At 41.7% G+C, this 23,944-nt stretch overlaps 1 protein-coding gene across 1 annotated transcript in view; it reads right to left on the bottom strand.

Annotated features, from left to right (window-relative positions):
* Positions 1-3,925: 3,925 nt before the first annotated feature.
* ITGB7 (integrin subunit beta 7) overlaps positions 3,926-23,944 on the bottom strand; it is a 42,336-nt gene continuing 22,317 nt past the window's right edge. Inside the window, exons 5-15 of the mRNA XM_018556203.1 lie at positions 20,827-21,068; positions 18,169-18,327; positions 17,256-17,351; positions 16,626-16,715; positions 15,285-15,426; positions 13,867-14,062; positions 12,801-13,012; positions 12,103-12,328; positions 7,922-8,124; positions 6,280-6,440; positions 3,926-4,118 (exon numbers count right to left, since the gene is read on the bottom strand). Of these exons, the coding sequence (XP_018411705.1) occupies positions 4,053-4,118; positions 6,280-6,440; positions 7,922-8,124; positions 12,103-12,328; positions 12,801-13,012; positions 13,867-14,062; positions 15,285-15,426; positions 16,626-16,715; positions 17,256-17,351; positions 18,169-18,327; positions 20,827-21,068 (1,793 nt within the window). The 3' untranslated portion in view covers positions 3,926-4,052. The remainder of the gene's footprint in view (positions 4,119-6,279; positions 6,441-7,921; positions 8,125-12,102; positions 12,329-12,800; positions 13,013-13,866; positions 14,063-15,284; positions 15,427-16,625; positions 16,716-17,255; positions 17,352-18,168; positions 18,328-20,826; positions 21,069-23,944) is intronic.

A 23,944-nucleotide genomic window follows, 5' to 3' on the forward strand; every position in this document is an offset into this window, starting at 1 on the left:
TAAAGTTGTGTTTTTTTATATATAAATGCTCTGTATTTTGTGTGTTTTTTTTATTGTGTGCAAACATTTAAAAAAATAAAATAATATATAAAAAACACACACACACACACACACAATAATCCTTTTTTTCCCCTTTAAGGCTAAAAACAAAATGGTCAAGTAGTCTCTGATGCTTTAAATTTGCAGTTCAACAGCATGTCACAGCAAGAAGAAAAAAACATTTAGTACATGTCTGCAATACATGCACATTTCCCCATGTTTTATCCTTTTAAACAAGCTGCAAGTGCAGAAAAAAAGTTGTTGATGTGCCAGGAATATAGTATGCTCCTACCTTTTTTGACATGACAACACTGCTCTGAATTAAAAAGAACACAGACCTCTCCTTATTATGTTGGCTGCCAACATACTGCTACGGAGCAAACGATGCATATGATTCTTTCTTTACAAAGCACTGCATGTGTGTTCTGGTGTGCTGCAGTATGTTGTCCTCTGCTGTACAGTGCATTGGAGTTCCATTTACAATGTATGGCACTGCCCATAGCAGATGTGTTGCACTCATCAGAGTCTGCAGCATCTTGGTTTCCACTGATCACCAATGTAAAGGTGCATTCTAGCTCTCACTACCACCTAATGGACAACTACACTGAAACCAGGTATACAAGGGTCTTTCTCTTCTTGACTATCAATGAAGGGACATTCTTGCTTTCATTATTGCCAGTGTAAGGGGTAACTACACTGTACACCACCTTTTTACACTGACCGCCAACATAAGGGTGCTCTTTTCCCACTGACCACCAATGTAAGGGGAGCTCTTCTCCCACTGACTGCCAACTTTACAGGGGGGCCTTCTCCCACTGATCAATATACGGGGGTCATTTTTCCCACTGGCCACCAGTGTAAGGTGGCACTTCTTCCACTGGCCACCTACGTAAAGGAATATGATTTTTACTGTCTGCAATTTCACTGCTCTACCCATTTATTACTGTTTGATTAAAGTCTTGGTTAATCATAAATGGTTTGGTCATATAGGGAGATGATCGGATATTAACTGCTTGAAATTCCTAATATGCCAGGTAATAGAGCAACCTTAGACTATGAAAATGGAGATTAGTACAAAGTCTCACTGAACATCTATTCCTGTGACTTCAGTAAGGCTTTAAGTCTCTTGCTGGAAGCTGCTTTGCAAACACAAATTGGAATAATGCCTTAGCTAGTGGATAAGTGTGGATTGCCACAAAGCATCAAGACAATGCTGAGCTTTACTATTAGAAACCCTAGCATGCTTTTCAATGTAATGGCTGCACCATTTTTTTTTTTACCTTTTATTCGTAAAATATGCAAATAATACAAATATACAAACATTGGTTTATAAACTTGTAAACATTAAAATTGAACAAACATTTAATTTTCCCTTTAAAGAAGACCTTCAGGAAACATTTTTATTAAAGGAGAACTATGAGATGAGTGATTTCCACTCACCTCATAGTTCTAGCAGACCTGTGACAATGAGACTGTCACAGGTCGGCTCAGTAGATCGGGAGGTGAGCGAACACATACCGGGTTCCCTCACCTCTCGATCCTGTCACGGCTCTCTGCCGTGACAGGGGGAGGGGCTGGATTCCCCTCTCCCCGCTCTGATCTGCCAGCGCTGACTGGCGGAACGGACGGGGGAGGGGGCGGGTACAGCTGGCTCTGCCTCTAGATAGGCAGAGCCAGCTGTCACTCACGCAGCTGGGCGGATCCCGTCATCTAAGTCGGGATCCGCTCCAGGTGCGGCGTCTCAGTATACCGCGAGCTGTAGCTCGCGGTATACTGAGCTTAGGGTAACGGGAGGACGCTAGTTTGTGTCCTCCCGTTACCCCAAGGAGAACTATGGGGAAAAACACTGACCCCATAGTTCTCCTTTAAACTAGAAAAAATGGTACATGCATGAATCTATAACATTTTTATTAACCCTTGCAGTGGGGCTACCCCCAGAATGCAAGGGTTAAGTGCTTGTCTTTGGAATAAAAAAAATAACAAAGTTATACTCATCTAAGGCCCCAAGTTGGTCGGCTGTCACAGCACTCCGTCCAGCCTGTCTCCTCTTAAGCTGCAGCATTGGAATCTTCCTCGGTGTCCTCACATCTATGCACTGTGTATAGCACATGCTGATTTACCGGACTTTAGACCTCTGCAGAGGAGGGGGAGAGAGGCTGGAAGAACCGGACTAAGGGTTAGTTCACACCAGAAACTGCATCACAACTGCGTGCGTCTGCGCAGTTGCACTGCGATGTGTTTTGATGCGCTTGCAATGCGTTTTGATAACTGCACTAAAAAATGCTAATTAGGCATGTAGGTAACTTCCTTTTCCTGTCAGAGCATTTCCTATGTTTGTTTTGTTCGTTTGGGAGCTCAGTCATGCTTTATTTGTTTGCTGGCATGTTGCTAGCTGGCTTGTTCTTAGGGCCAGTTCACACCATATGCAGTTGTGATGCAGTCCGTTTATTTCAAATATTTCAATATAAAATGTATTTTAACTGCGCAGTTGAAATAAACGGACTGCATCACAACTGCATATGGTGTGAACTGGCCCTAAGAACAAGCCAGCCCCATGGTTCAGGCGAGTATAACTTTTTTAACCCAGACAAAAACAAGCAGTTAACCCTTGCAGTATGAGTAGCCCCACTGGAAGGGTTAATACATGTTTCCTGGAGTTTGCTTACTTTTATTCAGAGCTGAACCCAAAACCTCTAATAGAGGCAAATGTCACTGCCTACATGTACTTCTAGTATCTAAATATCAGGATTAATGACATTTAGGCCTTGTTCACACCAAGCACGGAGCAGATCCAGACCAGAGCAGGTGCAGACCGGATCAAAACTGCGTCCAATGTATTCCAATGGTATTTTGGCATCCAGTTCACATCGCAGATCCAGAGCAGGTGAAAAAACTGCGGCAAGCCCTATTTTATCTGCTCTGGAACGCATCAAAAACGCATGCAAGTGCCTGAAAGCCCATGTTAAACTTTTTACCAAAACCGGCCCGGAACGCATCAAAAACGCGGCACAACCCACTGCACTGCGTGTGCAGAAACCTGACCGGATCTGCTCTGCATTTGGTGTGAAGAAGGCCTAAAGCTGGTTGCTTTCACATAAATAGAACCCTTACGTAGTACAGATTGCTTTTGAATGTACATATCAAGACCAAGAACAGGGACTACAAAGAGAAAGAATTGTGGCCTCAAAAGTGATGCTGTCCTACAAGCTGAAGCAGCTTTATACTAGCGGAGAATGCGTAACAACAAAGAAACAAAATACAGATGACAAAAAGGTACAAAATCCCCGTTATCTCTGCACACATACTAGCATTAAAAACTCAAACTGTTTTCAAAACTCCAAATTGAATATAAATTGCCCTGCAAAGTATTCCATTACATTGTTGCCCAAACACTTAGAGATCATGTTTCCTAACAGATGGCTCCAACTCTCAGCTCGGCTTCCCTGAACATCCTGTTCAGTGTGAGATCACAAACATCAGTGCAGTCTCCAGCAGCCGTCCATCTACTAGCTTGGAGGAACGGGAAGCAGGGGAGTAGTTTGCTGTGCCTGTATATTTGTGTGCACACAAGGGTGGCTCCCTATGAAACTTGCAAGGGAAAGGAGCCACCCTAAAACAGGATATTAGGGCCAGTGCTCAGGGGACCAGCTGATTCAGCAGGAAACTAAAATATTTAAACATCAAGGAGCAGCATCCATTGTAAGTGATTTAATCAGCATTTGAAATAACTTGAACACATTTTGATTTGAATATCACTTTAAGTCTTTGAGTAATAGGCCCATACATACCAGTTATGGCTTACTTGATTTTGCTCTGAATATATTTTGGGCACTTCAGGCATGTTCAGTCTAAACCACTGTTTAGTCTTTTCATAGGGAGAACTGTTTAGTCATTTTCATAGGGAAAATATGTATGAATTTTTGCTTTCTTGAATGTTGACATTGTTGTGTCAGATGAAAAATCTTTCTGTATCCATTGCTGGATTGCTCAACCGGCTCCATATGTAATCTGAATTAATCCTGGTTAAAGTTCGGGTTCATCACAGTGGTGGTAGCACTTTGGTAGAGTGGGTTTGGTGCCTGCCATCAGAAAAAGTATATATTTTAGTGATTCTGCGCTGGATCAGTGAACTGCAAATAATCTAAAATATAACTTGCTAATGTGGATAATTTGAAGGCTGCAGCAAAACTGACCTTCAGGTCAAATCATATGGAATTTGAATTATGCCGCGCCCACAATAATCAATCAATGTGTCAGTGTTGGAATGAACTGTGAGTTGATCGTGAACCAAATAAATATACAAGTGTGAATAAATATATCATCACTACATATAAAATCCCGTCATGAAAGAACATATACCTGCACACCTGAACATATTGACCTGCACAACCCCCTGAAGACGACGAAACGCGTGGGGGCGGGCCTATCTACACGCCATACCGAATACAAGATTCCGTTTGTGAGCTGCTTGTAAGCGTGTAGATAGGCCCGCCCCCACGCGTTTCGTCGTCTTCAGGGGGTTGTGCAGGTCAATATGTTCAGGTGTGCAGGTATATGTTCTTTCATGACGGGATTTTATATGTATTGATGATATATTTATTCACACTTGTATATTTATTTGGTTCACGATAAACTCACAGTTCATTCTAACACTGACACATTGATTGATTATTGTGGGCGCGGCATAATTCAAATTCCATCAGAAAAAGTAGTTGAGTAAAACAACACGATGTAAAATTCACAAACAATGTGCACACTTGCCCACTTGCGGGTGGGTGGACGTATATAAACGTCTTTTCTCACTCCTGTGCACGAACGTGGAACTGTTAGCCGGAGATGGCTGTTACAAGCGTTCCAGAGGCTGCCCAATCGCTTGTACAGTGCTGGGGAAGCTCCCTCAGCCGATGTCGGTTATCCCGGGCACGCTTCCCCCGATGTGGGACTGTCACCGTCAGGTCTCTTCACTTAGATCGGAGGGAGATCAGCACACTTCCAGCAGCTGATCTCCCTCTAATCACTGAATGCGAAAGCGATGTGTATTGCCTCACTTCCGGTTTCAGCCTGTCATTAATCCTGCTGCTGTAGCCGGAGAAGCTGGTGAAGCGGGATCTCTACTTTATCAGCTTTTTTGGATGTTCCTAGGTCAGGGGTAGGCAACCTTGGCTCTCCAGCCGTGCTGAACTACAAATCCCATCATGCTAATCCCTCTCGGAGTCATGCCTGTGGCTTGCAATGCCTTATGGGATTTGTAGTTTCAGCACAGCTGGAGAGCCAAGGTTGCCTACAGCTGCCCTAGGTGATAGCAGGGGTCTAATAAACTCTTGATGTCACCATAAGGAAGACCTGTCACTATCTGTGCTATCACATAGGGGGCTTGTGCCGCCCCAATAGGGGCATAGAATATGAGATGCATAGCCTCAGTTAATATTAGCATTGTTTTAGATAGAGTTATTATAGTGTGTTTTTGCCTAACTATTTTCCCCTTAGCAAATCCATGTCTTATCCTATGCTGCCATCTAGTGGCCTTTGTGATATCACACATGTATTTTCTGTATTTCTGTTCCCCATGTGACGACATATTTCCAGTGTATGTAGCCCCACCCTTCTTCCTGTGTGCAGTACTTCCTGTGTCATGGCCACAGTTGAAAAGCCACATGTAACAAGGACACACAGGTAATCTGCACAGTACGGAGGAAAGGCATCATTTTCTGACCGCACAATACTATAACCGTTCAACTGCTGTTCCTATCATCTGCTGTAACCTGATGTTAAAGAATAAACACCTCTTTTGAATGAATCGGTATTGACGAGTTCAGCTATCTGGCGAGGATTGTCCGCAGTGAGTATATCTGCTTATACAGGCCAGGCATAGAGGTCTCAGCAAGGGATATATTTTGCTATCACAACAATCGGAGTCAGAATAGGGCTTGTTAGCACAGACAAATGCAAACATGTGTTCGGTGTGCCTACATGCGAGAAATCTCGATTCCTTTAGCAAATCTACCCCCAATTTGTCCCCAAAATGCATTAGACTGGTTGTCTTTGACTAGCCTCCTCTGGAGCTCATAGCTGGCAAGCTTCCTTTGCATGTGGCTTGGAAAAGGACAGAGGTCAGCTAACCTCTTTGCTGACCTCTTAAATGTAAATAAAACATTCTTAAATACAAATACGCTATCTCGTGGCTCTTCTGAATAAAAATGGCTCGGCTGCTTTCCAATATTTACTTGTAAAGTTTCTAACCTCATTCCATTGCTCAGCATGCCGTGCGTTCAGGAACCGATTGTATTCCTTCCGGTCAAACATCTCCACAATAACTCGATATAGGATAATGAGGAGGAGGCCAAAGAATGCAATGCCCAAAACCATTCCCAGTATCAGACTTTGTGTCTGATCTTTAGTCTCTGTAACAAGACAACAACAAAAAAGTTTTCCTTTTAATGCTGAGACCTTTGATCATCGCTTCGTGATCAAATCAACATTCTTACAAATAGGCATCACGTAAGCCAATAGCCACCTTAATTCTCCTTGTATATTACATTTCATCAGAAGAACATATTTGCACTGGGTAATAAAATATAGCTCCATGGCAGAAATATCAAAATTGACTCTCTCCCTTGCTGTAACAGAAGATTATATACCTGAATAAACATTTACTCCATTATAATCCGCCAAGCAATATTTATAGCACAGAACTGCTACTAGCTTTGCATTGACTGCAAACTTTCCTGGTGACTCCATCTGGTAAAGATGTGTTTTGGCCCCCATGTCTCCTTCTGGGTCCCACAAAAGTTATAGAGGTTGCTATGATGATATCTACCCAACGCCTCACTTTTACATAAGTTCAACAGTAGTACAATAAGCAAGAATAAAACTAAGCCTTAGTACAGCTTCTAATTGGATTTTGGCATTGAAGTCCTAAAGCTTGATGCCAAGGTACCTATGCAATACTGTCCTAGCGTTCTCCTGTACATTGATGAAATGCCCCTCCTCTCCAACTCCCAAGCAGGTTGCAAACATGCAATTTAAGGACAGCACAAATGTATGGTTTGCACAAATTTTGCCTAGTGCTGGCTGTGTTGTGTGTGGACAGCAAGAACCAAGTTTCACCCGTTTCTAGGCCACTGCCAGTTTTAGCCCACACAAACAGAAGAAAAGCTGGCCGCACACCGGATTCCGCTGGGATATCTCTGTGATTAAGCCTGTGATTGGGTGAAATGCGTCAGAGGTAGACCTTGGGTGGGACACCAGTGAAGTGGCACAAGCTTCAATATACTTTCCCAGCTGAATCCAGTGTGGGGCCAGCTTTTCTTTTGTTTGTATGGACTCCTATTGGAGCAAGGATGAGCTCCCACCAGCAAGCACCCAGCTCATTCCTTTCCTGAGCTGTGGAGGAGCGGTGCTTCTTTTATGTGCTGTCCTATGTGCTGTCCTCATCACGCATTTTTTTCCCATGCTGAAACGCAAGCAAATTAAAATCCCATGTATTCCTATGGGGGCCGTTCACGCAAGCGTGCTGAATAATGCGTAAAAATACGCCTGTTGTTCGAAATAGTCCCTGAGCTTCTTTTGTGGCACTTATCAGCTCGTTTTGTTCCATAGACTTTAATGGAAACTTGCCGTTGAGCTAATTGTTGCATGTTTTTGAATGCTTTTAGCGTGTTTTTGCAGCTGAGCCTGCTTTTCATTGGACAGCTGAAAACGCTTTATCTATGAACACAAAACACCTGTAAAAGGAGCTTAAACACGCATAAAAAACGCTGAAAAACATGCCTAAAGCATGCTGAAGCGCTGTCGCCCTTGTGTGAATGGAGTCTCAGTTACTATCTTTATGGTTAAATGCATTTTTTCAAAAATTAGACTTTTTTTTTTTTTTAATTATCACCTTTTTTTTCCTTCACAAGAATATTTACACGTGTGGGATCATCAGTTTCGGTCACAAGGAATGTAATGTCCTTCTCTGAACACCAGTCCCTAGTTTCATTCCTTTCAGACTCTTTAACAATGGTGACAAGAACATGGGCGCAGGCGGCGGTGCAGTTATCCTTTATTGGTCCTGAATTAAATGCCTTGCATTCTGCGCAGTCTCTGCAAGGAGAAAATGACATGAAAAGCGCATAAAACTACAAAACAATACATTTGTTAAATACAAAACAATTTTCCATACTTTTAAAGTCACCTGTAAGTCACACTTCTCCCACTGATGAGAAAGAGGAGGTCACACCACAGTGGATACCAGCAGTGCTCATTTGTTGGTTAAACACACATACTCTGCAGTAAGGTGACAGCAATGTACTTGCTGCTGCAGAAAACCACACAGAGTGCTTAACCAACACAGGAAATGAATTCAATCATACAACATAAGGCCAGCAAAGCCTGACACATGCAACAAATTTTAGTCTCTCACCTATACAAAAAATCTGATCAGATAGTCTCTCTCTTGATGAAGAAAATTACACTATTGGTAGAACAAACACCAGGTACCCTTTGAACTCTGGACAGCATTGTTATTATTAACGCTTGCAGTGGAGCTACCTTGCTTTTAGATTGGTCTCGGGAGCGTCTCTCCCCCTCCGCTACAGCAATCTAAGGTCCCATAAATCATCACGTTCTACAGCCTTGGTTCTCAACGGGTGGGTCGTGACCCCGTGTTCAGTGGGTCGCCGGATGCCTTCCACTTTTCCTCAGCCTCTCCCTAGCATCCCGTTAGCGCAGCATTGTCCATTCTCACACAGAGCAGCCATTCAAAACACGCTGCTCGGTGCTGAGTGTCAGCTTGAGGTGGGGTGGGCTGGGAGTATGGGAGCTCCATCCATACTTGCATTAGTTGCACTCCCTAGCATATCCTGTAGAGGTGCCTGGACTGGAGTAACGCAAAACAAACGACAAACGCATTCAACAATTTGTTACCAGTTATACAGTAAGGTGCACACGAAATGGGCTTTGAACAGTGGTACAGTAGAAAGGCATCATGGCACACTCACAAACCAGCATGTAAAACAACTTGTCTCACCACTAAGGACAATGACAGAGGTTTGGATACACGTCTTCTGCAAAGGATGTGTAAGCCGCACTGCCGCGCCAAGGCACCTCTTATAGTGCGGTCCTAACTCTAAACTATGAGAGTCTCCATCTTGGAGCACATGGGGGCAGAAGATATCAAATTGGGTGCAGGCCTGTCAGGAGGACGCCCCACCTCCTTAAAGGTACAGAGACACACAAGGGATCACGCACATCCCATTGGCAGCTGAGAAACCCCATGCGTCGCTGCACCAAATCGGTAAAGCAAAACAAACGACAAACGCACTCAACAATTTGTTACCAGTTATACAGTAAGGTGCGGGATCCCTTGTGTGTCTCTGTACCTTTAAGGAGGTGGGGCGTCCTCCTGACAGGCCTGCACCCAATTTGATATCTTCTGCCCCCATGTGCTCCAAGATGGAGACTCTCATAGTTTAGAGTTAGGACCGCACTATAAGAGGTGCCTTGGCGCGGCAGTGCGGCTTACACATCCTTTGCAGAAGACGTGTATCCAAACCTCTGTCATTGTCCTTAGTGGTGAGACAAGTTGTTTTACATGCTGGTTTGTGAGTGTGCCATGATGCCTTTCTACTGTACCACTGTTCAAAGCCCATTTCGTGTGCACCTTACTGTATAACTGGTAACAAATTGTTGAGTGCGTTTGTCGTTTGTTTTGCTTTACCGATTTGGTGTAGCGACGCATGGGGTTTCTCAGCTGCCAATGGGATGTGCGGGATCCCTTGTGTGTTTCTGTACCTTTAAGGAGGTGGGGCGTCCTCCTGACAGGCCTGCACCCAATTTGATATCTTCTGCCCCCATGTGCTCCAAGATGGAGACTCTCATAGTTTAGAGTTAGGACCGCACTATAAGAGGTGCCTTGGCGCGGCAGTGCGGCTTACACATCCTTTGCAGAAGACGTGTATCCAAACCTCTGTCATTGTCCTTAGTGGTGAGACAAGTTGTTTTACATGCTGGTTTGTGAGTGTGCCATGATGCCTTTCTACTGGACTGGAGTAACGTCACATTCTGGCTCATGGCACCTCTACAGGGTTGGCATGGGAGCTGTACAAGCAATGCACGTATGGATGGAGCTCCGTCACAGCACAGCAGCCCACTCTGCCGTGTGTTCCACTGCTGTGCGACTTAGGTCGTGACTAAATGACCGAGGACAAATGTGGGTCCTGGGGTTACACAGGTTGAGAACCACTGTTCTACAGTATACACATTGTATAGACATGAGGACGCTGAGGAACATTGCAAGGCTGCTGCATAGGAAGAGAGAGGCTTCAGTGACTGGAGAAGCTGGCAGCTGACCCGGCAGGTAGGGTGAGTATACCTTTTTTGTTTTGTTAATTTGAATTATTTTTTTTTAGCACCTAGACCAAATGAAGCACTTAACGCTTGCAGTGCAGGGGGAGCCCCACTACAAGGGTTAAGAACACTTTTGCCCGAAGTTCTCCTTTAAAGGTGTTTAATCTACTTTTATTTGCTTTCCCTGTTTCCTCTTCTATCCCGTCGTCATCATGCTTTTTAAATTCTTAAATAAAACCTTTCTGTTTTACATACCATATTTTAGATCCAGTGATATCATCACTAGGTCTGTGCGGTTCTCTATGCATAAAGGCAGAATTATGGCTGGTAGGTGGGACAGACAGGGCGCTATACACAGATTCTTAAAAACATCACAGCGCCCTGCCTTAGTACTTCTCTCAAAAGCAGTGGGCTGGGGCTTAGGCAGAGTTCTGCAAATATTACAGTGCCTTGATTGGTGGGTGCCAATATAGAGGAGTGGGCATTCCTAGGCACACTGCATTAGCAGGAAGACTGCCCTAGGTAATGGCCACATGTGATTCTGAGCCTCCATATTTGAAAGAACTGAAATCTAATTAATTAAAGAGGTGGCCCAGGGCAATCTGGCTGGGAAGACAAGGGCCAGACGATGCTGGACATCCTTCAGCCAGGAAATGAAACAGGCTCTCTCTGACTTGCTGCAGCTTCTAATGCACATTGTGAGAAGCTCACAGAGTGCAGTGAAATCAGAGGAAGCAATTTCAGTGCCGGAGAGGAGCCGCTACAACTCTGCAAGACTGAAGGTAAGGCTGGAGTTTCCGCTTTAACAGAGTGCACAGGTCAAGTGGCCCTTGCATCACCTTCCTTTCCAATACCTGAGGTAAACACACCTTGGTGTAAACAGGTTAGCATACTCTTCTGGCGTTGTCACAGCACGTCTAAGTACAGTAAGTATATGGACAAAAGAGACAGTTCCGAAGCCAAAAGGTTAAGGGCTGGCAGTCGTGGAGGGCTCTTTAGGCCATTATGGGACCTTCACAGACAAACTCCTCTCTGCTTGCAGGCACTTCCGATCCCGCGGTGTGTGCACGCGTCCATAGACTTACCTTGCGTCTCTGCTCGTCTCCAGGCCGAGAATGTGAACTGCGCATGCAGTTTCATTTTCTCAGATGGGAGCGCGCAAAGATAAAAAGGTAAGTTTAAACCGCTGTTATAGCGGGGGGTTTTTTTAAAACTGTTTGCCTATATCTACTGCTTGGTAGCAGTAGATATAGGCAAAAAAACCGGGAGGTTTTAGAACCCCTTTAAAATTGTGTAAAAATTCATGGCTGGAGCAAGACTAGAACTGAGCACATGGCAAATCCCTCCAGTTTATATGCACCTGCCCAGCATGCAACACTGGTTGAGAGAGCCCCAGTGATCGGCTGGTGAACAGCACACACACTCACAGTGCTCCTCATTGGCTGTCCCACACTGCAGGAGTCACACTCCACCCAGGTAGGTACAATCAATGCCAGAACACCTGGAATTAACCAGATAAATGCCAAATACAATCCAGCCTGTCTGACTACAGCTCTGGCAATCACTATATGTCTAGTAGCCACATCACAGAAGATGATGGGGGCTACAATAGTGTTACTAGGTTATACTTATTCTATATTAGACAAGATTATACTGTATATTGTGACAAACATCCCCCTTTAATCAATGAGTGCAAAAAATGGATCGTCACACCAGTAATGCCAACAATCTTACCTGTGTATCTGGCATCGAGTCTTGCACTGAAAGCAGTCCTTACACTTGTCACTGGATTGGTATCCATTTTCACAGATACATTTGTTACATTTACAGATTCCATGACCATTGCATGTATTTCCGCCTGTCTCACAGTCTCTGGTGTCTGTGCTGCATTCGCAGGCGTTGCCTGTGAAGTTTGAGTTGCATTTGCAGTTGCCACAGCTGCAGACCCCTCTAGAGAGACCTGAACAAGAAAGCAGAATTGAATATAGATTTCCTTATCAATATACAGTATATCTGCCATTAGACCAGATTCACCTTGTTGCCTTGTGTTAACGAGCAGTAATATGCACATTTTACCACACTACTGGAATGCATGACTTTATCTGCCTTGCTGACTCACATACATCTTCATTGACCTAACCACTGAACCTTCACATTCTCACATAATTCATTCCCACACAGCTCCCTCCTCATGTATCATTTCCCCCTCCTCTTTTAGATTGTAAGCCCTCAGGGGCAGGGCCCTCCTTACCTTTCCTTAATCTTGTCTTGAATTGTATTGTAACTGTTATGTCTTCCTTATATTGTAAAGCGCTGCGCAAACGGTTGGTGCTATATAAATACTATGTAATAATAATAATAATAATTGAATTACTAATTTTCATTGACTGACATTTGTTTTTTTTTTTATTTGTAGCTGGATTTTAAAATACCTCCACAAAGCTGACCATCATGTCTTTCACAGCTGGTATCATCACATTCGCAAAACGTTCCCCGAAAATGTTTGTTACATGTGCATTGTCCGCACTGACACCTTCCACGCCCATTACAGGGCAGCAGTGAGCCACCCATTATACAGTCTTCGTCTGAGTCATACTTGTTCTTTGGACATTCGCAAAGTTTTCCTTTATGCCCATCCATGCAGCTGCAAAAAGAAGATTGCATTAAGTAAGGTTGCACAGATACCAAGTACAGTACTCTGTACAAGTACGAGTACATGTACGGATACTTTTGAGCTCCAAGACTAGACTAGAGGAAAATTCTAAAATTAGAAGGCAGCTGTGATTTGTAAGGCGCACACGGAGCTCCTGGGATTTTTGCATCTCTGTTTTAATGTACGATTTTGTTTTTATAAATAGAAATAAAGGGCTGCACAGATACCTGTTTTGCGAGTACGAGTACTGGTACTTGCCGAGTACTTACAAGTACGAGTACTGATACATTTTTGTTTATTGTCATGTGACAGTTTTTCTAAAACAATACAGACTAATGATTTTAGGACAGTGGTGGAGCGCTAGAGCCAGGTCCCAGCTACGTTCTCCGCTTTGCTCCGTGTGAACACTGAGACGGGAGAGCTGCACTCGCAGCCTTCTCATATCAGCTGTCAGAAGAGGTCCAGCTCAGTGCGGTGCTAGAACTCCTGTATTGGAGGTGACAGGTTCAATAAAGAGAACCTGTCACCTCCAAATGCAATCACACAGGGGCTTGTTTCCTCCTGTGTGTTAGCAATAAAGTGAAGTGAAAAATATTTTTAAAGAAATAAAAATGTATAACAAGTAAAAAATGATAAAATAAATAAAAATTAAACAAGTAAAAAATAATAATAATCAATTAATACAATTAACCTACTACTTCTCTATGGGTAACCTATTCCCTATTGTGTTGCTTTTGGTTGAGTTTACAGCACAAATTTGTGTCTGAATATTAATGTATAAAGTAAGTATAAATGTTGTCCATAGTCATGCAGCTAAGGAGAGTGAAATAAGCATTCTTAATTACCTGCAAACTCCACAGCTGTAGTTCCCAAGACCCTGACTGCAGTGGTTGGATAAAATCTCTTCGTCGTTACAGTTACACTCACATAAAGGTTCAACATCCACACTCAGCTCCTCACTGAATCCTAGCACCCTAAGATGGAAGCTCTGTTTCCCATCCTGGCACATCTTCTCATCTATCCATATTGTCACATCAAAATCTACCTGCAAGGAAACACACAGTATCATGCCTTATAGATTGGATCTTTATATGATATTCTCCTACATACAGGAAATGGCCATTCTACCCAGAGCTGATAATGTTATAGATTTTAGTTGCCTGTGCCAACCACCAGCTCTGTAGATTTCATGGGAACTCCATGTTAAAGTGACAGTAAACTCAGGAGTTTAATCTTAAAAATGCATTTAAGTACCTTATAACTATTATCAAAAATGTATCTTATTTGTGTATCACTCAGCTATAGATCCTCAAATCATCTCTGAATTGGTGCTGCATAATTGCTCTCCTTCCTTCTGGAAGGTGGCTACTTTTCTTCCCCATGTGTTGTAAACTAGTCACCACTCCAAGCTCGCTCACATGATAGACTATAGTTTCAATACAAATTGGTAAACTAAACATGATATTGTAGTTCATCACGGGAGGGAGCTTGGAATGTTGGCTACTTTACAACGCACACAGGAACCATGGGGAACAAAAGTAGCCCCCCTCCAGAAGGAAGGACAGTGTTGGCACCAATTCAGAGATGATTTGAGGATCTACAGATAAGCGATACACAAATAAGATACATTTGTATTATTAGTTAAGGTAATTGAATTCATTTTTAAGATTTAACTCCTGAGTTTAGTGTCACTTTAAGATTGCTGTCAAGCCCTCAGGTTCAAGCACCTTCCGCTACCTAACACAAGGGATCTAATTTTCACAGCTTGAATCATTGAGTAAGACTCCATGGCACGGAGGAGGTAGGAACCAGGCCTTCGTTGTAGGGTGATGTTAGAAATTACCACTCTGGGCAAGTTAGCACTACAGTATTAACCTATCAGTTCTGGTTGACCTTTTAAATCCTGAACATTCCATTACTCTTCATCCCACTTCCATCCTGCTATAACATGCTTTTATCTTTCTCCCTGGCAGTGTTTTAAACTCCATGCAACACAATACATATATCAGCATTAGATGTATACTTAGCATAAACCCCACACACTAGAACAAACCAACTGCATAATGTTATAATGTTCTTCATAATATTAAGAAACTGACCTAAAATCATGATTTTTTATTGCTTTAGAAAAAATGTGACCTGTCCCTTTAAGAAAAAGTATCGGTAATTGGTATCGGCGAGTACTTGGAATAAAGTATCGGTACTCGTACTCGGCCTTAAAAAAGTGGTATCGGTGCATCCCTAATTGTTATCATAAAGTCACTTACCATTTCATTAATTTTGACACCTGAGCACTGCCCACTTGGCTGTCCCATAGTAACGGAGTCAGGGCAGTGAGAATCATAAGAGATGTGAATTCCTTTTGGTAAATTTACATGTTCCAGGTTTACTGTGGAGGATAAACTCTGTAAGGTAAAAAGAAATGTGCAGCAAATAATTAGAAATCATTATTGACCTGATTAAATGTTAATTACATAATTAAAGCTGAGAATCTATTAGTCACTAGGCGCACAGAGCATATGAACAAATTACTGAGCATGGTCTTTGTCACCATTGATAAAGGCATTATTGTTTAGCATGTTTAGCGAGCAGATTAAAAAAAACTATTTACAATATCTGCTGTATGAAATATTGCCTTTAGTGAATGAACATTGGAGATTTTGGGTGTCTCTTGCCATTATAGCATATTGCCACTCAAGAATACAGGAGTTAACATCACAATAAACGTATGGGTTAGACAAATCATATATAACACTCTTAGTGTATGGGATATAACAATATGATATTCTGCTTAAAAGCATTTGAAGTGGGTTGAGGAGCACTGAGAGAAACACCATCTTCTCCAATTAATTTTGGTTTCAACTGCAACACCACGATGGTAGACTCAAGGGTGTAGAGGAATTACTCTGGTATGAACTCTAATGTAGATTCCACTGATGGAGCATTCACGCATCAACCTTGGGTAGATTAATCGTGTGCTGATTTGGGATGCGAGAGTAATCATGTTCAATCCCTGTTGTGACATGTTGCATCTGTTATCAATAAAATATGGTCTACCACATAAATATACCCTGATATACAAATATTTAAGATACTGATGCTGCAAAGGCCAAACTTCCCCCTCAGTGGAACAACTTGCTTTTAACAAAGGACTTCAAAGAAGGCATGTCTTGCAAGCCAGAAAGGTCAGGCAAGGACATGATAAGCAGCAATGTACATTATTCTAGTATTCATTTTTCAATGCCCTTGCTTAGAGAATGACATCACCTACCTCTAGTTTCTATTTACTGGTGATGATGGGGCATGTGCTGCAGAACCTTCTACACCTCTATTGCTGCATATAATTGCCCCCAACATTTCCCACTACAGTACAGCCTAAGTGGATGCCAGAACATGTAGTCCTGAAGCAGGTCCCTATAGCCCCATTCTAACCAGCCGCATTTTTCCAATTGGTAGATATGGTGCAGTATGGGAAGATCATTCATGCATAATATTTAAGGTGTATAGCACAATATTTATACTTTTTAAACCAATTATACAATGATCAGGAACTGTATATTTTATTTTTATGCTGTTCCGAGATCACCTTTAACAAATCACTTACATTGTAGGCTTGAGATATAAGATTAACCACATTGCTGGAATCCTCTGACAATTCTCCAACTGCGGATTTAGGAATCAAATCACTCAGCTCCTGCAAGGATATCATAAATAATAAATAACAATGTGCAAAGAAGCAGAGTTTAAAAAAAAAATAATCTAAAAATGAAAACAAAGCCCGAAACTCCTGTTTCTACGTCTTAGAAGTTGACTATAGCAGTGTACCTAATGAGTCTAGATGCAGAGAAAATCATCCCCCATTTATCATGTTGACATTGTCACATTATGCCCATGATGCTATTACCACCTTATTCTCTTTGGCATCCTCCACACATGTTCTTATAACCCCACTGTGTCTCTGGAAACCTCCATAACCATAGGAATTGTGTGTGGGGAAACACATAGGCCAATTGAATCACTATAGAGTCACAGGGAGGAGGAGAGATCTTAAAACAAATCTTAACATTCATGGTGGTTTTACCAGTCTTTTTGTGGCAAGGTGTATCAGATTTTCTTTCTTTTTTCTTTTTAATGCTTCTCTCCTATTTGCCACTAAGCTATACTTTTACTGGCTTGGCTAGTAAAAGACTAATAAAGGCTAAGCCCAGAGCATTAGTGAATAACACATATGTACCTGATAGGTTGTGAGGACGGTGCTTGTGACTGCAAATATAGGCTGGATGTTGGCAGCTGTGAGGATCTGGGAAAGATGTCCCACAGATGGATAATCCTAAAATAAACACATATACTGTATTTCACTTTATATATATATTCGAAAAAAGACAAAAAAAGAGTATATGCTCTAGTATGTGGCACTTTTGGCTCAGTTAACACACATACCAAGGCTTACTGATAAGTAAATGTTGACCTGTTCCCAGAAGCCTAAAAGCCAGCCTGCAAAGACCCTATTTGACATTGAGGATACCTATAACTGAAAGCACATTTTTTCTGGGAGGCATGAGGGGATGATCCAGACTTTTACTTTCTTGGGAAACCAGTAGTTGGATATTAGAGAGCCCTGGGGTTTGGGCCTCCCACGTGCTCAAGAAGCTGCTGTATTTATTCTCTTGTTTCACATGTATCATACATGCACTGCTTAATTCTTTTGTATCTTCATCCTGTATGCACAGATACATTTAATATATGGTGACAGTTTGGGACATGTGGCTAGACGGGAAAAAAAAGGTTTAAATGCAGTGAATATTCAAGGGGTGGCAAACAAGCTAAGAATAACATGCTTGACCAAATCTCTGCTCTGGAGGATCTTTCGCAAAAACACCATGGCTTTCTGCACTTTACATACTTGTAAGTTGAACTAGTAATGTAGGGTATTAAAATACAGGAAAAGGGTAGTGAAGGGAGCTTCCCAGAAATGTATCTGGCCCATCCAGGTTCAGCTGCCTGGAAGATGTGTGAGAGATAAAATTCTCATCTTGCCTTATGTCTGTTTATTGACAGACATCTGACCATGCAATCGTTCCAGCTGTGTTGGGAAACAGCAGTGAATGTGAAAGCTTAGCTGTGCTCATGTCTAGTATTATACTCACATACATATTGCTTTGATAATATTCCCCATTTTCATTTAGGTGACAGTGACCATCTGTTGGCATGTAAATGCCAGCTAATTTTCCATCTCCTGCCATGTGAAAGACATCATCCGAGGCATACACCAAGAGACGTGTAACGTTCCTCCAACCAATGTGGTCCTATGATACAGATATAAGGGGTGGAGTATATTAGTGATCACATATTAAGTACAAACAAGTGACATAGATTTCTACTTGTAGAACAAAGTAGCATGGAAAGTCATGACATTATTAAACACTTCAATAACCTACACAAAAACACTTTATACCAAAACACATTCACTTTCTAGGACGTTGAAGCCAAAACTAGAAACATTCTTCAGATATCCAATTTAAGTTTACTAGAGAGAGCGAACCTGAGAGAGAAAGTTGTCTCTCAGTTACGCTCCTCTGCTCAGTGGGCGGGTGCAATAGCCAGCCTGCTATTGGCTATTTCAAATTAAATTAAATCCACCTGTTGCCTGCAGAATTTTTCTAGTTTTGGCTAGACGGGGGATTTAAAATAGACGGGGGCACCATGGGGGGTGAATGGTCAAGGCTGTGCCCTAGGTAGCAGTGTGCCCTAGGCAGCAGTGCACCCTAGGAGACTGCCTAGTTTGCCTAGTGGCAGCACCAGCCCTGGAGACAGGAAATCTATTAATAAAATATTTACAATCATTCTATTGTGAAAATAACTTACATGTGTATGTAGAAGCTATCACTTTGTTTCCCCAAAATTTACTTTTTTTGTTTGTTTCAATAAGTTTTTTTTATTATTTTTATATAACAACACAAAACAGTATATGAAGAGATAGAAGTAAACATAAAAAATATTTCAAACAATAATCTCTTTTTTGGAGATACCCTAAATGGAAACTCACAATACTTCTAATATAAATAAGCTAAATATATCTTTAATTCTTTTTACATCCATTGACATACAATTGTAAAAACACTAAAAAACACCTCCGGCATGATACTTAATAAAGTTGACACCATGATCCATTGCTATAATACACATGATTCGTAATTTCTTCTATGTCCACCATCCAACTTGCTTTTAGAATTGTATATTTATGTATGTAAAATGTATTTAATATATATTAAATATATATTTTGTTTATATTAGAAAAAGAGTTACTGTTTAGGGTATCTCCAAAAAAAGAGTATTGTTTGAAATATTTTTATAGTAGTGGGAGTTAAACCCATCAGAAGGGACATTTGAATCTTGATATAAAAAACTTGTTGGATTCACACCGCCTCTTGCCCTCGACTTTTTATAGATAGAAATAAACATACTGGTATGGGAGAAGGGAGGTACAATGTACACACATTAGGTAATTAAATACAATATACTGAAAATCATAACAAGTGGCAGACAACTTGAGGCACATTTAAGAGCAAAAATAGCATTATATTCAGTTTGAATTAGAATAACCATACGCTCATTGACCTCTTGAAGTAGGGCAGGTTATGTTATGGGATATAGTATGGGGAAGAAGAAAGAGGGGAATGAGAACCAAGGGGAAACAACAACAAAAAAAGGGGAGAGCAGAGGAATGTTTAAGGGATAGGAGAGGAAGGTGGGAGTGTAAAAGATTCCGAATAAGTCCTTCATGTTAGGTTAGTTACATAGTTAACAGGGAGTCATCGAAATCCACGAGCAGGAAGTGAGTGATCCAAGGATGCCAAACACTGTATAGCAGTAAAGTTCTCAGTTTTTAGCTATTGTCTGCTTGGTCACTGTAAATACATGTCTAATTAAATGAGTCTAATTTTTGGTGCAATTAGTATGAGGGTCATTCTTACAAATTGGTTCTAACAATGAGGGCATTGATTACACTCATGTTGGTTTATTAATTTATTATAATATTAATTTCAGATCACTTACTAGCACTGTATATTTGATATCAGGGTATTTAGCGCCGCATAATTATTACTCATATTTCTAGGACCTCTGTGTCTGTTTTTGTGGCAGCTCTACTACCTATAATGGGGTTCAATTTTCCATAAGTGCAGATCTATAGATACATAATATTGGCATTATTACCTTTAAGATAATATTTTTGTTTGGCTAGTTTGAGTTGTTTGTCTGCTTGCAAAGGGATTTATTCTTGATGAAATGCAGATATTTTCTAGCGCACTTGACATTTTGATCAATTAACAGTGTAGACTTTCATCACATCACAACTCCTATGAAGCCCACCAATGCAAAGTAAAAGTTTGATGATGCCACACTAATAAGTGTCTGTGAAGGTTCTCATTCCTCCAGGTCATGGTATATCTGTAAAAAATAAGTCAAGGCAACGGGACTTGCTGTATTTTTCTTGAAGATGTTTCACTAGTCATCCAACCAGCTTAAGCATATGTGACCAGATAAGTTCCCACTGGTTGTTTTTTTTAAATAAAGTTATTGATGGCATTTTAATTGTTGTTTAAACCCCAAAGGTGTTACCATGGCCATTATAAAGCCATTTAAATTGTGCTGTCAGTCTGGTGTCTTTCCTTAATATTATGTGCAGTCTCATGTTTTTTAGGTGTCAGTCCACAGTTGCTGCCACTGCAATCCCTGGTCCTTCTTCACCGAAGCTAAAATGTTTATCTGTAACTTCCATGGTTGTCTATTTTTAGGACACTTACTGTGCACACAGCAGCCTGGAACATGGCATCAAGTCCTCCCTCCGGTGAGTCCAGGTTTCCAGAGATGTTCTCTGCACTGACTCGTTCTTGGAACAAAGTGAGGTTTGAAGTTAAAGACAGAACATTACGATAGCTGAAGGGTGGTTGGCAACGCTCCGTCCGTTTCTGGCATGGATTCCTCATCTGGGATTCTACTGTGTTTACATAGGGCAACACTGTCTTATCCACAAATGAGCCAAAGCCTGTGATGATCAAATACAATATTATATTATATAATCAAAACTAGCAATGCTGTGATAAAAACAGATATACTGTATATTGAAGCCTTATCCAATCAAGCCCATCTCCACGGTGCTCTACTTATATCTAAGATGTTATAGACTAGAAGATAGCAGTTATGCAGCATTCACATAACTTTTTTTGTAAATTGTTTGTTATTTATTGCATTTATGTGCGATTTGTAGTAAAAATAAAGAAGGGAATCAATTATAATCCTGTGTGAGATGATAAAAATCTACTTTGTGAAACATGCCAGATTATTTGATCAGGGAACAAGAAGCTTTGAGTAACTGACCATTATGTATCAATAATGTCCTTTTACTGCTTTATTCAGTAAGCACCCGAATCATATTCCAACCTTCATTGATCTAACAGCAGACTAATATGACATAAACATTACGAATAAATATTATAAATAAATATGACAGTAAACATTACAAAATGTAATGTTCTGGTGTTCTGGGTCACAACACAAAACTGTTTTTTGAACCACAGTATCAAAAAGAGCCAATATACAGAGCACCATATACAGCAGATGCAGTAGACTATATCTACGGTATATGGTATGTACTAACCTATTTAGACAGGAAGTTTTACCAGTCAGATTTTAGATTTGTGGTCAAATGTTCATGTCTTACTATCTTTCTCTAAAGTGACTCTGTCAGCTTTGGGTCACTTTTTTGTACAGCATACCTGCTAAATATAACTTAATAGATTTACCTTTCCAGAGGCCTAGTTCTTAAAAAGTCACCACTTCACTGCTCCTTTACCCACTGCAAGTATTCACACACTTCCAAGTGTTTGAATACCTGGTCCACCTGCTGCTGTTTCTCACACGAGGCTCATAGGTCACTACAGGACATACAAGCCAGTGGAAATAACCACAGAAAGCAGCAGGGGAAACAGGTTTTTAACCCATCTGACCAGGCAAATACTTGCAGAGGAAAGGAGCCACCATAAAACAGGATATCAGGGCCAGTGCTCAGGGGATGAGCTGATTCTGCAGGAAACTAAAACTTTTAAACATCAAGCAGTATCTATTGTTAGCGATCTAATCAGCATTTGGGATGGTTTAAAACCTTGTTGGCTTTAATATCACTTTAAGCAGGAGCAGAGGGCCAGATGGATGTCCAGGGGACACAGCTACTGTCTTCATGCTCCTGCAGTAAAACAGGGGGATAGTGTAACTGATCAAAGTTGTACACCTGAGGCTGTGGCCATCCATGTGAGCAGACTTGTGCTCTGAGTCTCCTGCCAGCTATCCATTACATTGATCCTGATATCAAGATTCACTACCCAATATTGGCAGCTCCAGACTCACTACAGCTTCTCAACACCCTGCTCCACCTTCAGGCACCGTTATAACCCTCATGGGGACAACTAAAAGAATGCAGAAGACACCTGTACTGCAGATCAGCCCAAGAGCATACCTCTGAACTTTACACTTTCTTAAATAGGGACAGCCCAGAGAAGGGATAATGTGTCTCGCAGTGCACTTCGGTAAGAAGTTGACGTGGCAACATAGCACTGAATATCAGGCATGGTTTAAACAGATATGGTTAAATAGAGTATGAATTTATGCACAGTATACACTACAATGTTTGCTGCAGGTCAGTCAGTGTAAGAAAGAATAAATGACCCACTGTTTGTGGTCAGTGGGAGAAAACATGCCCAGCCAGCATCATTGTTCAATAGGAGAGAAATGAAATGCCCTGTTGTTGGTGGCCAGTGGGAGGAAAAACATCTGATTTAATTGGTCAGTGGGAAAAAGATACCCTGTGTCATTGGTCAGTGGTAGAAAAAGGCCTAGTGTTTTCAGTCAGTGGGGGGAAAAATGCTCCAACATTAAAGGGAGGAAAAGTGGCTCTAGCATCAGTGAAAGTAAAACAAATTCCCTGCTGTCAGCGTGAGGAAAATGGCTGGTGTCATTGGTCAGTGGGAGGAAGAATACCCAGTTCCATTGGTCAGTGGAAAAAAATGCCTGACATTATTGGTCAGTGGAAGGGAAAACAATGTGCCCACGTTAGGGCGAGGAAAAAGTGATTCTTCCGTCGGTAAGAGTAAAACATAAGGCAGTACAGGGACTCTCTGCAGTGTGAAATGTATATCCTTCCACCATCATGTATAAACAGAAATGCTCATGTGACCCAAACATTTTTGTGTATTTCCTAATCTAATCCAAAGGACACAGAGGCGGCTCTTTAATTAGGCAAATTAGGAGGTCGCCTAAGGCCTCGCGCTCCCAATGGCCTTGTGGCCACCTAATTTGCCCTGCCGGTGTCAAACTGAGAGCTCATCCGTTTCTTCAGTATATCCACTCGACTTTCTGAAGCTCCAACCACCAGCCAATGAGAAGAGACGTCACCCTTCCCTGGTAACACTCCATAGAGCCCTGGTGGGACCCTAGAGAGCACTTGTGGGACCCTCACCCTAGAGATCCCTAGTGAGACCCTGGTGAGCTCTGTGGGATCTCACCAGGACTCTGTGGGGTCTCACCAGGGCTCTGATAGGTCTAACCAGACTGTTGAGACCCCACATAGCCCTGGTGAGACCCTGAAGAGCCCTGGTGCTTGTGAGACCGCACAGAACCCTGGTTTAACCCCATGTGGGGTCTCACCATCTCGCCTAAGGCCTCGCAACCTCTAGAGCCTCCTCTGAAAGGACATCTACAAACAGATAATGCATCCACATCTAATCATCTGATCAGTGCCAGATCCAATCAGAACTAATCTTTTTGGACTTCCAGTTTTGGTTCCATCCAGAATGGGCGGCTAATAGGTAATATGTGCAATGGCATTACAGCCAATATAGTTTTTCATTCTAATATTTTAGAGTTGCA

Source organism: Nanorana parkeri, unplaced genomic scaffold (assembly GCF_000935625.1).
Source record: "Nanorana parkeri isolate BGI_ZX_2015 unplaced genomic scaffold, ASM93562v1 scaffold228, whole genome shotgun sequence".
NCBI lineage: Eukaryota > Metazoa > Chordata > Amphibia > Anura > Dicroglossidae > Nanorana > Nanorana parkeri.